The 15,871-nt window shown below is 37.9% G+C and overlaps 1 protein-coding gene across 9 annotated transcripts in view; it reads left to right on the top strand.

Annotated features, from left to right (window-relative positions):
- HMBOX1 (homeobox containing 1) overlaps window positions 1-15,871 on the top strand; it is a 180,209-nt gene that overhangs the window by 157,045 nt on the left and 7,293 nt on the right. For all 9 annotated transcript variants that reach the window (XM_007192712.3, XM_057547847.1, XM_007192711.3 and 6 more), the window contains exons 7-8: window positions 13,596-13,678; window positions 15,283-15,378. In XM_007192712.3, the coding sequence (XP_007192774.1) occupies window positions 13,596-13,678; window positions 15,283-15,378 (179 nt within the window). The remainder of the gene's footprint in view (window positions 1-13,595; window positions 13,679-15,282; window positions 15,379-15,871) is intronic.

The following is a 15,871-nucleotide window of genomic DNA, read 5'->3' as shown; positions in this document are numbered from 1 at the left end:
AGAAAGACTGATGACTAAAAAGGTAATACATATTAGAAAGAAAACTTGCTCTATATTGTCAAGTAGTAATAAAACTCACACCAAATCTGTACTGTGGTAGGACTTCATTTAGGGCTGCATGTCACTGGACAAACGATAAGCCTGTGTTGTTTCTAAGGCTTAGTGATAGGCTAAAATGTATTAAAAACTCAGTTCCTAAATTCACTGTTAGTCTTGAAATCTATTTATTAAATAGCAAGTAAGGTCTAGTGGCAGTTAGCATGCTGCAAGTAAATATAACATTTAAACATAGAATCTTTGCAGTGAAGGACCTCGGGAGATAAAAATTTTGTATTAGGGCACGTTTCATACATGGTATCCATAATTGTATCGTGTATGGAATTTTCTTTTTTACATTAGTGAAGAAAGGCCATCCTGAGAAGGACTTGGAAGATTTTTTTGGTGCTAGTGTCTGAAGAGGTCCTACTAACTCTTCTACAGTAGATTAACTGTGCTATATACATAGTCTTTAAATGTGTATGGATGTTGTGTTTCAAAGGAGAAGTCCTAGAGTTTATTAAATTCTCCTCTGCCCAGGGAAAAAAGGTAGCTCAGTGTTATTATGGTTGTCTCCAGAGCAATTAGATTTCCTTTCCCAGGAGGAAAAAGCCCCTAGGTGTAGCTGCGGTCCTGGGGCTGTCATGGGTATCTTACTAATGCTGTCACATCTTTGCTTCCGGGAGCGCTTGTGAATTTTATAGGAGTTTGGTTTAGGTGATTCATTGCTACAGAGATTTGTGTCTTAAAGGAAGTCTGAAACAATACTATGTCATAGCTAAATAATGACCACCTTTCCTGTGAGCCCTTTGAGCCAGTGAACTGAATCAGGAAACTTGAGTTCTGGGTTGTGTGACCTTGAGCAAGTCAAGTCTCCTTTCATTCTTTGTCAGGATCTACTGTGTGGTATATCTAAAACCATGTGTAATGAACGGTGTTATGGGATTCTATTGCATTTATGAATTGGGATTCTAAAATTCAGCTTCTCATATCTGAATCCTTTAATCTCTTTATAGGCCAATACTAATTTTTCCACTTAAAGTCTTCCCTTTTCACAGGCTTTTCTATTCTAAAACTTTAAGATGCGGCAAAGTCTCAAAAACTTACAGCTTCTTCTATAATAGAACTCATTCATATTTTAGCTTTTACTTGGAAGGTCATGTGAACCTTACAAAAGTCTGATTTGGAGGGAGCCATTATTTATTTTAATTCTGTAGAATTAAAAGTGAACTCTTATTTATAAAAATACATTAGTGTAGAACATCTTTTGTTTGTCATACTTTAGTGTGTTTGCAAAACAGATGTTTAAAGTGTGAATTTGTTTGTTGACAAAAGGCATTAAGAAAAACTAAGAAATTTATTATTTAAAAATAATTTTGTGCAGTTCTATTTTGCTCATGCTTTGGGACAGCAAACTTTATTTTCAAATAATGCCTTTCTAATTACAAAATAAGCACATACTTATAAAAATGGAGAAATGCAAGAAAATATAAAGAGGAAAATTAAAATGCACTTAATGAGATAATCATTAACATTTTGGTATGTTTCTTTTCAGCCATTTTTCTGTGTTATGTATATATCTGTATATCTTTCTAAGCAAAAGAATTTTGTATAAGAATATACCATAATTTGTTACCCAGTCCCCTGCAGTTGGACATTTGTGTTGACAGCTGTATCTAGCTCAGGTCCTAACTTCATAACTGCTTATGTTGCCAGTTTGTAAACAGATACAGGGATGGTAAAAGAAAGAAAAGTATTTTGAAAAGCAGTTATAAAATTAATCAGAGTTAGGTTTTTGTAATATTATATAACCCAGTTTATTTTTATTTGGGGTAACATTTTTTATTAGAAAATTAATAGTAACACATTGTAAACTATTTGGAAAACAATGTATAAAGAAGAAAATTATTTCCATTCATAAATAACCACTAAAAATATTTTGGTACATTTACATTTAGTGTTTCTATCTTATCTGTATTTTAAACACAATTAGAATAACTCATATCTGGTTTTGTAAACTGCTTTTTTTCACTGACATTTTCCGATGTCATTTAGTACTCTTTGAAAACACGATTTTTTTAAAATGGCTCCTTCCTTTTTCTTCAAATGCCTATACCATAATCATATTTAACCATTATTATTTTATTAGACATTTACAGTCTTCCCAGTTTTGCCCTGTTAAGTAGTACTGACACAGACACCCTTGTTCTTACCTTTTGTCTTAAGAATAATGATATGTTTGGCTATATTACCAGCTCCCTCCAAAAAGCTGAATTTATCCACATCACCAACAGTGGCCTTGAGCATGCACTGCTCCTGTCACCACAGCCTGCCTTCCCTGCATACCGTAATCTTTTTAGTGAGTGAAAATCAGCTTCGTTTTACTTATTTGGTAGGTGGAAAGCACTGTTTTAGTTTTGTCTACATTTAAACTTCCCTTTAATTACTAGTGAGACTAAATATTTTAACATGTTTATTAATCATTCATACTTCATCTTTTGGTGTTTGTTCTTTTCCTTTACCCATTTTTCTATTGTGTATTCATGTGTTCTTATTGGCTTGTATGTTAACTCTTTGTAGAATGAGATCATTAACTCTTTCTGCTATATATTTGGAATTTATTTAATTTTTTATTTAAATGTTGATAAATCCAGTGCTTTTATTCTTGTGTGACTGCCTCTATCACGTATGCTTCCTCATTCAGATGTTTTCTTTTACATTTAGCCATAAAATATTGGGTTTATAAGGTGAAGGTCTAGTTTGGTCTTATTTTCCAGATAGCCAATTTTCCCTTTCTTCTTAGATTTAAAATTCTTTCTTTCTTGCATGTAAAGTTATTATATTTGTTGGTTCTATTGATCTTATCATCAATTCTTGAACCACAGCTCTGATTATCATATAATTTCACAATATTTGACAAGAGAGGGCCTATTCATTACCATTTTCAAAATGTTCTTAACCATTTTCATCTGTTTTTTCAGGCAAACATTCAAATAGTATTGTTGACTCATACCACTCCCACTGAGAAAAAAAGAGGGAAGAAAAATATGTGATTGAAGTTAAATTTCATTGAAGTTAAATCTAAAAATTAATTTGGGAAGAAATGACATTCTCATATTATTCATTCTTATCTAGGAATGTGTTATATGCCTCTCATTTCTTGTATCTTTTTTATACCTATCAGCGAAATGAATAACATTTTTTAGTTTTTTGTATGGTTTCTATATTTTTCTTGTTAGGCATTTTTAATTCTCATTTTTCTTGCTCTCATGAATAGATGCCTTTTTTTCTGTTAGGTTGTCCAATTGCTTATTATTGATGCATAGGAAAGTTTTGATATTTTTGTTGGCCTGTTTAGTACCCAACCATCTGATTGATTACTTCTGAGGCAATTTGAATTCATCCCTTGGCTTTCTTGGTATAATATAATATGCAAATGATATTTTTGTGGCTCTCCTTCCCAATTTGTTTCTTAATTCTGTTTCATGCCTTATTGTACTAAGACTTTCAGAAAAAACATTAAATTGTAACAAAAGTAAAAGGTTGTATTGGGGATAGTGAGCTCTGTTGCCTTGTTTCTGATTTAATGGAGATGCTCCTAGCATTTTATCATCTTATTAATGTTACCAATTACTGTTTTCCCAATATTTTATTGTGAAAAATTTTAAATGTACAGCAGAGCTGAAAGAATTTTACAGTTATCACCTAGATGCTACCATAGTTTTAGTATACTTGTTTTATTATACATCTCTTAGCAGATTTTTTAATATTGATAATCTCTGTTGTATTACAGAAATATTTATCTGTACTTACTGTTCCAAGATTTTAAAAAGTCAACGCTGCACTAATTGTAAAGATACAGATGAATACAGCAGTCTCTTAGCTCCGTTATCATGAAGTAGCCAATCTAAAAAAGTTAATAAAGCTTTGAATTGGGGGTTTAGTATGAAAACTGTTCAAATGGAGGACAATGTTAAGCATCAAAAGAACGGTAGCAGTCCAATTTGGATTACAGGAGGAAAAAGAATTGAAGTTAGAATTTTTCTGTATTTGACCAGACTTTCAAAGAATGCCTTATTCAGCTGACAGACTACTTACTTACAGAAATAGCTGCTTATTCCAGTCTACTTGCCAGGTGTATTTCTATAGTGAAGTAATGTCCATCAAGTTATGATAGTTGAATCACAGTATCTCTTAAGACCATCCATTCTTTTTGTACTGATTCTCTTTACCCAGAGTATTAGTTTTCTAGGGCTGACATAACAAATTTCCACAAACTGGGTGGCTTAGAACAAAAGGTGTCAGCAGAGTTGGTTCCTTTGGGAGGTTCTGATGGTAGAAACCCTCCCACACCTCTCTTCTAGCTTCTGTCAGTTGTCAGCGGTCCTTGGCATTCCTTGTCTTGTAGATGTATCACTCCGGTGTCTGCTTTCATTTCCTCATTGTCTTCTCTAATTGTGTTCTCTTTTTTCTCTTGTAAGGACACTCTCGTTGGATTTAGGGCCCAGCTTGACCTCATTTTGATCCTTCCCAAAATTACATCTGCAGAGACCCTATTTCAAATAAGATCACTTTCTGAGGTTCCAGGTGGACATGAATTTTCAGGTGACACTCTTCAACCCACTACATCCAGCGACTTCTTTAGTAAGCAGGAGTGGAAAGAGCATGGGCCTGGAAGTCAAGGAGCTTGTCTCTAATGGTAGCCAGCTCTGTAACTTTGGGGAGCTTATTAAGTGTAAGCTTGTCATTGTCTCCATTTCTCAGACGTGGAAGTTGATCGGTGAATAATCTTTCAAAGTCCCTTATTGTCCTGAAGTCCACAGTGAATGATGAAGAGTCGTATGCATAGCTGATTTATAGCTCTGCCCCTCTTATTTCTCTCTGACCCCTGATGATTTTTCAGGGATAATTTTAGGTATGATTAGTATCAGAGGGGCTTTGAGATCTTTGGATAAAATGTAGGATATCGCTGTCCAGGTGTGTAAGTGAACTGAGGATGTTCCTTCCTTAGACCTTTATGGATTAACAAAAGAGAGTTGTTGTACTTAAAGAAACTTTTCCCATTTCTTTCATCTCTGCCTTCACTCTGTTGTTTAAAAACACCCCCCCCCCACCAAAAAAGAAAATTTCAAATTATTTTGTTTGTTGCTGAAGATCATTTAACACATAGATGCTCTCAGAGAGGAGATGGGACAATTAGGTTCCAGAGTATTTTAGTTTAATGTTACTCTCTTTCCTGCCCTCCACCCAGTAATTTTACTTAGTGATGAAGAAATGCACACTGGATTGTAGATAGTGAGTAGTGTATGGCAATCCTGAAACTTTATTTTGAATTACTAAAATGGTGAGGTTTAAATATCTCTTCAGGAGGGATAGTTCACTTAAAGGCACAGAAGAAAAAAAAAGTTCATTTACATGGCATTATCCCTTGCTTAGAGAGCCATTCCCTGTCTTCTGTATGCTCACCAAGACACAATAGGAGGAACTTTCTGGCTGCAGTTTTTATAGACTTAGTGTTACTGAAATGAAGGTGCCTCAAGGACATTTCAATTTGTTACTAGCTTACGGTTTCTCATCTCATGTAAATTATTTTTCCACTTTTCATTTTAATTCTTTGCTGTCAGTGTCTTGCAAAGAGATCATTTGGTTTCCCTCTGTGAAGATACTCCCTGATCACTCAGCTGACAATGTCCTTTGTCTATAAAAGTGTAGTGCCCTTAGGATTGATTTTATCGCTCTTATATTACTACCTGTAGATTTCTGTTTACATCTCTTTCCCTTTTTTGTCTTATAAAATGTTTAGGGCTATAAACATTTTTATATGGGACAGAAGAAGTATATTTCAGAAACAGGTCCCTTTTAGAGTCTTAGAACCAAGTTCTCCTATAATTTATCCACCTGGTAACAGTAGAAATATCTATTCCTTTGACATAACTTAAGCTTAAAATGCTTGAAGGTGAATAATGAATAGTGCGTACTGTTCCTAAAGCTGTCTCTTTTGGTGGTGGGGCAGGGAGGGGGTGCCTAAACCCAGGAAGTGAGGCTGTCTTGAATTTTTATTACCATCCTGAAATGTCTCTCTCGCTTTCTTTTTTTTTTTAATTTATTTTTGGCTGCATTAGGGCTTTGTTGCCGCGTGTGGACTTTCTCTAGTTGTGGCGAGTGGGGGCTTCTCTTGTTGTGGAGCACGGGCTCTAAGCACGCAGCCTTCAGTAGTTGTGGCACGCGGGCTCAGCAGTTGTGGCTCACGGGCTCTAGAGCGCAGGCTCAGTAGTCGTGGCGTACGGGCTTAGTTGCTCCGCGGCATGTGGGATCTTCCCAGACTTAGGGCTCGAACCTGTGTCCCCTGCATTGGCCGGCCGGGGAAGTCCCTGAAATGTCTCTAATCTCATCTTTCTTCTCTATTTCCATGCCTTAGCCTACTTCAGATCCTCTCCTCAGCTGTTACCACAGCTGCCTAACTGGCTTTTGCCTCTAGTATCACCAGAGATACTGCCCTACAAAATAAGTTTGATCATATAATACCCCTGCTTAAAAACCTTTGCTTCCAGTTGCCAAAAAAGTTAAGTGCAAACTCTATCATACTCTTTAAAATCTGGACCCAATATTTTTCTTTAGTTGGATCCCCAGTCACCCTATCTCATGTATATTTCATCCACACTGAACTCCTCATTCTCAGAACATTTTAAGGTCTTTCATGACTCCCTTTCTTTTACATATTGCTTCCTCTGCCTTGGGTTATTTCACTTTATCCACCCTCTATGGTCTGTCTTCAAGAAGCGTGCACAAATGTTGATTCCTCTCTGCTCCCATATACTACATTCATACCACTAATACAGTCCATTTTACAGTGGACTTTATAATGTGTTTTGTTACATACATACATCCCCAGTGATTACACTGGCAGGCTTTGCATGGTTCATCTTTTGCCACCATTTTGCCAATTGCTTGGTATAAACTAGGACTCAGTCAACATTTGGGGGTGACTAAATGAATGATTAATTATGTCTAAATATCGAAGTCATTAGACCTATTTCCCAACTTCATTGATAGTCTATTGGTTATGTATAGTTCAAAAATAAACACTATACTAATGTAATTGTATTCAGCTATATCTGAATATACCTAGAGAAGACGGTGTACAGTATGGTGAGAACCTAACTAGCTTTCTCCTGAAAGAGGTATTCTTGGTTTCACTAAAAGCCTTAACTGAAACCACTGTTTTCTGTTTTCACCTCTGTTTCCTACTTTCATTCATTTATTCTTTCATGTATCATTTATTCAGCCATCTTTTGATCAGACACTTACTTACTAAATGTCTGTTACATGCCAAGCAGATTCCTTGGGCTTAGATAGCTCCTCTTGTAAGTAACTAGATAGAAACCGTAGTTATTATTTTCTTCGATTCAGCGTCCTTTGTTTTGACAATATCCAGAACACAGAGCACATGTGAAAAAGACATAGGGATTTTAGTTAACATTAAATTCAGATAAGTTAATAATGTGATGTGGTCCTGGGGTGACCATGTAATTTATTGTCTAAGTGGGATACTTTAGGGGAATGCGAGGGGGGTTTGTTAATAATCCAGGATAACAGCACTATTTCAGGCAAACCCTACGTATAATCCTTATCGTCTAATCAGATTGCATGACTAGTTGCCTTCTGTCTTCCAGGCACATCTTAGGTTTTTATACCTTTGTATTTATGTCTCTACTGGTAACTTTGCCCTTTCCTGTCCAATGCCTGGGGCCTCTGCCTCCCTCAGAAGCCCGTCCAAATCAGTGAGCTTTCCCAGATCAGCACAGTCCATAGAGATAGCTCTCCAACCTGAATTTATTTAACGTATCATTTATATAGTTAATTAGCAGCTAGATGTATTCTGGTTTGTCACAGTTTTACTGTTTTGACTGCTTCTTTAACTCCTATTGTTTAACTTTTTTTTTTAATTAATTTATTTATTTTTGTCTGTATTGGGTCTTCGGTTCGTGCGAGGGCTTTCTCCAGTTGCGGCAAGCGGGGGCCACTCTTCATCGCGGTGCGGGGACCGCTCTTCATCGCGGTGCGCGGGCCTTTCTCCATCGCGGCCCCTCCCGTTGCGGGGCACAGGCTCCAGACGCGCAGGCTCAGCAATTGTGGCTCACGGGCCCAGCCGCTCCGTGGCATGTGGGATCTTCCCAGACCAGGGCTCGAACCCGTGTCCCCTGCATTAGCAGGCAGATTCTCAACCACTGCGCCACCAGGGAAGCCCTTGTTTAACTTTTTAAAATCTGACGTCTTCCACTGAACTGTATATTGTTAAGATCAGGGCCGTGTTTTGAACTTACGTCTACTCAAGTACATACTCATACTTATGTAATACTTATTTATTGAATATTTTATTTCCTGGCCTACCTTTGTCTTTCGTAAAAACTCTTCCACTTTACATCAGTACTGTGTGTCTGTCTGCCACCCCTCCCACCACGACCAAGAAGAAAGCTTTAAGAGCTTCGTAATTTTTTTGCAAAAAAATTTTAACTATTACATTTTAAACTTAAATATTTACCATGAAGTATCTTAAAATATATCATTTTATCAGTTTAGATTATACTATCTATATTTAATTAATATTTTTTAAACATTGAAACATTACAGAAAGATGGAAAGTGGTGCGCTCAGTCCAGTGTACACACCTCCAGCTGTGGTAGCACATTTTAATGAAAATTGAAATATTCAATAGGCCTACATTTCTTAATTATAAAAATAATAGGTCTTTAACAGAAAAGAAAGTATTAATTGCCAGGCTTAGAGATTTAGAACTATAGTTAGTGAATTATATTCTTGAGTCTTTAATTTGGAAGACGTTACCAATTTATTTTTATTCTGACTTTATTTTATATAGTTAAATCCTAAAAATACAAATTAAATAAGATTTTTAAAAACTTTTAAACTCATTAATCATATATGCCGTGAATTACTGCAAATTCTTATTTAACTTCCAGAAATACTATGGTTTTATTCTGTTAGTCACTAGGATGGCAATCACAAACCTAATATTTTCTAGCCGATCCAGATATACTTTCCAAACATAAATTGTTTACGGAGTTATATTAATCAGTAAACTAGGCCTTAATTGTCTGAATGTTTTCCCAAAGTTCTTTTATTAAAAAGAAATTTATGAAAATAGCATATGTTCATTTCAGAAATTCAACAGAGAAGTATATAAAGCAGAATGTGAAAACTGATCTTAATTACCACCAATATTTCCCTCTCTTCTACCCACCGCCCCCAGCATTCTTGCTCCCAGGAGATAATCATCACTTGTAACAGTTTAGTATGTACCCTTCAAGACCCTGTTGCAGTAACTCTATACCCCTGATGGTCAACAGTTCATTTACAGTGATATCCATTTCTTTTGGAGGCCCCTGCACTGGGCTGGTGGGGACTTTTCCATTGTTACTGAGGAGCGCATATCATCAATGAGGAGTGCATGTGGGGATGAGTCAGACTTGGCACCCTGGCCTCAGGTGGTTTTCAGTGTAGTCAGAGAGGTGTACAGTGATAGCTGTAATACAAGATGAAAAAGGTGTACGAGAGGAACAGATGAAATGCTGTGGGATTCATGGGGTAAGGAAATTATTTACCTTTGAGGTGATATTTGAGCAATGCTGTGAAAGACAGACAAGATGGTTTGGGGGCAGGGAGGCAAAAAACAGATATACTGGTAGGAGAAAGGCACAGAGATGCAGGGGGTTGACAAGGCTATTCCATTTTCCTAGACTGTAGCAAGCCTATATGAGAGTAGCCACAGATAAAGATGCAAAGGTAGTTTGGGGGAGAACTCTAAACACCTCTATAATAAATCTTGAAAAACTTTTGAACAGAATAGTGGCATGACTAGAGATGTACATTAGGAATATTAATCAGACATTAGAGGGAGTAGAGTGTCAGTCACAGGCTTTGCAGTAATTTGGAAGAGGAGTTACCACAGTGAGGTGTAGTAGCCATTGAGCTGTAGCTGAAACGGGACCTCTAGCTCTTAGCAGCTACCATATTCCATCAAATCTAAGAAGGCTTTGATTGTATGACACACCTTTAGTTTATGTACTGGGGTGGGCATGGGTGGAGGGAGGACACTGCCAGTTAATTTTCAGACACCAGCAATTATAAGATGTACCTGATTTTAGAGATAATAATAATGAGGAAATGTGCATCATAAAATCAGTGAAATAGAGGAAATTGCATGGGCACAGGGAAAAGAAGGGGTATGCAAGAAAGAAAGGAGAGAGTTGAGAAAATGAAAGAGGGTGGGGGTGATGAGATCAAAGACACAAGTGGAGAAGTAGACCTTGAAGAGGAGGATGCATCTTCCTCTGCCATGAGACGAAGAGAAGAATGTGCAGTGACTCAGAGACGTGCAGAAGTTGAGAAGCTAAAAACATTAAGCAAACTCATATTTAATAACCTCCATCTTGGTAAAAGAGGAGGCAAGGGCATCTGCAAAACGAATGACGGTAGTGGGTTTGAGGGCTTGGGACTTCAGAGTGGAAAGGTTTCGGGTAAGTGGGGCACTAAAGACGGAGTATGAAAGACAGTTGGCTAGAAGGACAAAGAGCATTCCCAACAGAAATGAGGGGCCCAGTTAAGGTTGAAAAGCACAGATTTATAAAGAAACCAATTGGCCCTATTTTATGACTTTGTCCAGGAACACTTGGTACCCTGAGAGAAGGATGGAAGAAAACAAGTGGAAGGTGCTTTCTGCAGGGTGGGAGGTTGGCTGGATAGGTATGGTGGAAGGACAGAAAAGCTGAATAATCAGAATTTCTCCTAAGAGATACAGTTGATTCGGCTTGCCATGGAGTTCAGGCTGAGAAATGAGAGGTGAGGCCAGAAGAAGAGTAATAGATGAACAGATTTTTAAAGTTGGAGTAGGGTTTTAAAGGATTCGAGATTATAAAGAAGGTGAAGAACAAATTATTTTGAAGAGGTGGAGTAGGTGAGTAGAAGGTTGATTGGGGAGTTTCAGAATTTCAGATCATAGGGTGGAGTATTGAAGATATGTTATCGTTCTAAAACACAGACAGGAGTATATCTCTGTGTGGCCTGAAAACCTCCATTTCAGGGTGAAGTCTTTACTACTCATAGAACAGTCAGGGCTCATCACAGGCTGGCCCCATCCTACCCTTCCAGACTAGCGTCTCCTCATTGCTTCCCCATATTCTAACCACACTGAACTCTTCTCTATGCCCAGAATCCTCAAGGCTTTTGTCTACCTTTTGCCTTTGCTCGTGCTCTTTCCCTTGCATGAAATGTTCTTCCTCCTCTCCTCTGCCTTGCAAACTCCTGTGCGTCTTCCAGGAGACCTGACTCAGATGGTACTTCCTCTGCCAGCTCATTCAGCAGCACTGAGCACACCTTCGTCTGTCTGAACTCTGCTCTGTTCAGACATCCTATGGAATTTTATCACAAGTGTATTGATTTATATGTGCCTTCAGTAGATTATAAACTCCTTGAAGTCAGAAACTAATTCTCTTCTTTACCCACAGTGGATGCATATAACATTAGGTACTTAATATCTGCTTTTGTTGTCTTCGTTGCTGAATTTTAAATGAATGAGCTAATCCAGTGCTTCTCAAACATTAATGTGCATTCGAATCACCTGGAGATCTTGTTAACATTCGGATTCTGATTTAGTCTGCAGTGGGGTCTGGGATTCTGCCTTTCTAACAAGCTGCCAGGTGATGCCCATGATGCTGGTTAATGGAAACTGATCCAGAGTGTCTTTGCCCAAGTAAATAGCAGAAGTGGAGTAAAGATAAAGGTCAATAGAAATGTGGAAGTGGAGCAGAGATTGGAAGAACTCTCAGTATGAACACGGAAGCCGTAAAAATGATAGCAGAATGTCATGTGGGAAGAGATGCTTAAATCTTGGACTTAAGCAGGAGACCATTTGTGGAGGGTGGTGGTTGACAAGACTGGACGATATAGTTCTATCGCTTATATTTTAGAAAAGGAAAGGCTGTTTGGTGACGGCAGCTGCTGTGTCAGGACTACAGGGAAGGATGGTCTCACGGAGAGGGCTTCAGGGGAGAGGCGTGGCATTGCAGAAGGCGGGTTTGGGGATTCACAGGAAGGGTTAGGGGCCTCCAGTGTTTATTCGCCGTAGAATGGCATTTTCACCGGTGCAGACGGAGGGTGAAGGAATGGGAAAGCTGCTTTCTGGGGGAAGGGAAGCCCCTGAGGAGATGAGAGGTACTAGAATTTGACAAGGAATCATTTCCTGATCTTAAGTTTCCAGGTTCAAAGCACAGAAATTCACTTTTTCTTTTTTGTCTTTTATATATTTATTTATTTATTTATATTTTATTTTTGGCTGCGTTGGGTCTTCGTTGCTGCACGCGGGCTTTCTCTAGTTGTGGCGAGCGGGGGCTACTCATTGCGGTGGCTCCTCTTGTTGCGGAGCACGGGCTCTAGGCGCGCGGGCTTCAGTAATTGTGGCACGCAGGCTTAGTTGCTCTGCGGCATGTGGGAACTTCCCGGACCAGGGCTCGAACCCATGTCCCCTGCATTGGCAGGCGGATTCTTAACCACTGTGCCACCACGGAAGTCCACTTTTTTTTTTTTTTTTAACTCATAGATGACGAACAGGTAGTACTAATAAGCATTCTGTTCCCACATATAGTCTCAGATCTGATAATGCTAGGGATGGGTTGAGTAAGCCTAATTTCTTTAAGTACTATTGTATAGAAGTAATATATGCTTTTTTTAACATAGGGGAAAAGGCAAAAATAAATTTAGAAATGTTTAAATTTCCTCCTCCTAATCCCCTTCTCCCACAAGGAGGTAATCAAGCTTGATGTGTACCCTTCCAGCTTTTATCCATGCAAACTTAAGTACACATAGACAGGTATTTTTCAGATTTCTTAACAGTACTTTTACATGCACATTATTCTACAGATTGTTTTTCTCACTTAGGACTGTGTCATAAACATCTCTCCAGGCCAATGGATAGTTTTTCTAGTCATTTTTAAATAGCTATGTATAAATATAGATGTCCCATAATTTGTTCTGTCATTCTCCTACTGATTGGACAATTGGGTAATTTCCAACTTTTGCTACTACAAACATGACATGCAAAGAGAGTCCTATTGTTACCAGTGCCTTAATAACAGAACTCTGATTTCAACCAGGCACCCATATCACAAGTAACTTTTTTTTTCAAGGACATCTTTTAATGAAGCCTAGCAGTGGCCAGACCCGTACTATCCAATATAGAAGCCACTGGTCACATGTAGCTACTTAAATTTAAATTTACTAAAATTAAATCAAATTAAAAATTCCCTTCCTCAACCACATCAGCTTCATTTCAAGTGCTCAGCAGCCACATGTGAGGAGCGGCCACCCTGTTGGACAGTACAAAACAGACCATTTCCATCCTCACAGAAAATTCCATTGGACAGGCTGGACCAAACACTCTAATGTTACATCCTAAAGAAGAACATCTTTTTCAGTGGGCTGGTGTTTTAAGGAGAGCACAGTTTTTAAAAGTACAAACTTTGTGTCTTAATTGGTTGCCTCTGCAGTTACTTCAATGAGAATCAATACCCAGATGAAGCAAAGAGAGAAGAAATTGCAAATGCTTGCAACGCAGTTATACAGAAGCCAGGTAAGGCAGCAAGCGCTGCTTGGCTCTGTGCTGGAGCTCTCGGCTCAGGTCATCATTTGGGACCTAAGTGTCTTCCTCTCCCAACGGGGTGCTCTTGGGTCCATTCCTGCCATCCTCCTGTGGATGGCCACTACCCTGTCCTGTTCAAACAGTGCTTCTTAGGGGGTGACCACGCTACTCCAGATCAAACTTCACGTGGGAATTCCCAGCGAGTGTCCTTGCTTGAGATACGCAACCTCAGAATTATTTTTTGTGAAGACTGTGTAGATTTCTTTTTCCAAAAATACAGCATAAATATACCAATTTCAAAACCGTTTTAAAGTTTGACATACTTAAGCAAGGTTAGTGAATGAAATTAGTAAGATAGGGTGTGGGTTTTTTTTTTTTTTGGTTTTTTTACAGCTGTTGAAAATTGTATAATTCTGTATTCCTGCTTGAAGAAAGAATTTTTTGGAGTTGGCTTCTTTCTCCTTCCTACATCAGGATGACTTCTTAGGTGGGAAAAGATGTAGGGTGATTCCATTCTGAAGTCCTGTTGTTCCTGTGCAAGTCCACAGAGCCCCTGAAGCACTCATACATCTTTTCTTCCAAGTGCTAAAGTGCTCTTTCATGTTTTACAGGGTTTTTTTTTTTTAACCAGAAAGCATTCTCAGTTAAGATGATCCAGTTGATCTCCATTTGGCCAGTTAATTGGATTGGCTTAAAGGCTATATATATCAACACAAAAGTATCACTGTTTTATAATAATTAAATACTAATTTATCCCCCCCTTAGTTAGAAGCCAGACTTTTAATAATCTGAAACCTACAAGCTCAGCTACAATGATACCTGTACCCTTATTTTACACAAGCCAAAAAGTCCCAGCCCTGAAGCTGTGCTGGAACTCAAACTCTTCCTGGAAAATACTTTACCCCCCTTACCATCAAGGGCCTAACCTGTTTTCTGGCTTCTCCACCCAGTGTGGATTAAAAGCTGAAACAGAAAAGGATAAGGGAGGAGGGAAAGGTACAAGGTGGTTGCCATGTTGGTAAACATGGTGCTATCCATAAAACGTCACATTTGACAGCAAAGAAGATAATATATTTAAAATACAGTTTGAATTGTGCTATGTGTTCCAGCATAGTTACAATTACGGCTGGTCATAGTGATCTTAATCTTCAAGAAAACACAGCAGGAAACTAGGTAATATAAGGCCTTAAAGATGTAAATAAAATTCATCTATCTGGAAACTTGATAAAGAATAACATATTCATCTAGAATGATGCTGATCAAATGAAGCCTTCATATACAATCATGTGAACTTTGAACCCTAGCGGACCGAATTCTTTAATGTAATATTTAATATTGGAATTCCCTAATATTGTGTGGTTTTCTGAATTCAAGCATTTTGTGTTATTAGTTGCTATTTGCATGTTTATTTATATGTTTATTCATTCAGTAACTGAGTCTATACTTAGTACTAGCTCATGCTAAAAAATATTACTTCTATATCTGTTATTCTGGCAAGAAATGCAATCAAAAGAACATTTTTAAAAAGAAAAGAAGTAACCCTTAAAACTAGTCTCAGATATAGATTATCTGAATTTTATTGCATGCATTCACAGGCAAAAAACTGTCAGATCTGGAACGAGTTACCTCCCTGAAAGTATATAATTGGTTTGCTAACAGACGGAAGGAGATCAAGAGGAGAGCCAATATCGGTAATGTACCAGAGAGGCTGCTGTCTCTTTTGAGGCAATTACGGCCGTTGTGTTTAAGAGTGGCTTCCATTTAGAACTGCAGGTCTAAATGATCCTACCTCTTAAGCCTAATGAGACTTGCCCTTACGTTTTTCTTCATTGTAGTTTTAATAATGCAAAGTTAATATTAATCACACTATTTGTATTGTAATAAGAATGGCATTATTTCTGAAACTCATTGTTCTTAATATGCTAGAATCTAGAATGTCTCTGATCAGTTACTCCTGGGGTGCATATTAAAGATACTTGTAAGGGCTTGAGAGAGGGAGTGTGATACCCTTAGCGTCTTCGTTATTACTGAGCTATGACCTAGATGTTAAGAAACATGTGATTAATAAAATTGGAATAAAAGAGTCTTAATATACAAGGAACCTAGTAAAAGGCGAGTTTTTTTTTTTTTTTTTTTTTGAAGAGAGAGCATTTAAGAAACATGAATTGATGAGATTGGGGTGGA

The sequence above is a fragment of the Balaenoptera acutorostrata genome, chromosome 6 (assembly GCF_949987535.1).
Source record: "Balaenoptera acutorostrata chromosome 6, mBalAcu1.1, whole genome shotgun sequence".
In the NCBI taxonomy this organism is placed as follows: Eukaryota; Metazoa; Chordata; class Mammalia; order Artiodactyla; family Balaenopteridae; genus Balaenoptera; species Balaenoptera acutorostrata.
This window is presented reverse-complemented; position numbering and strand designations above follow the sequence as displayed.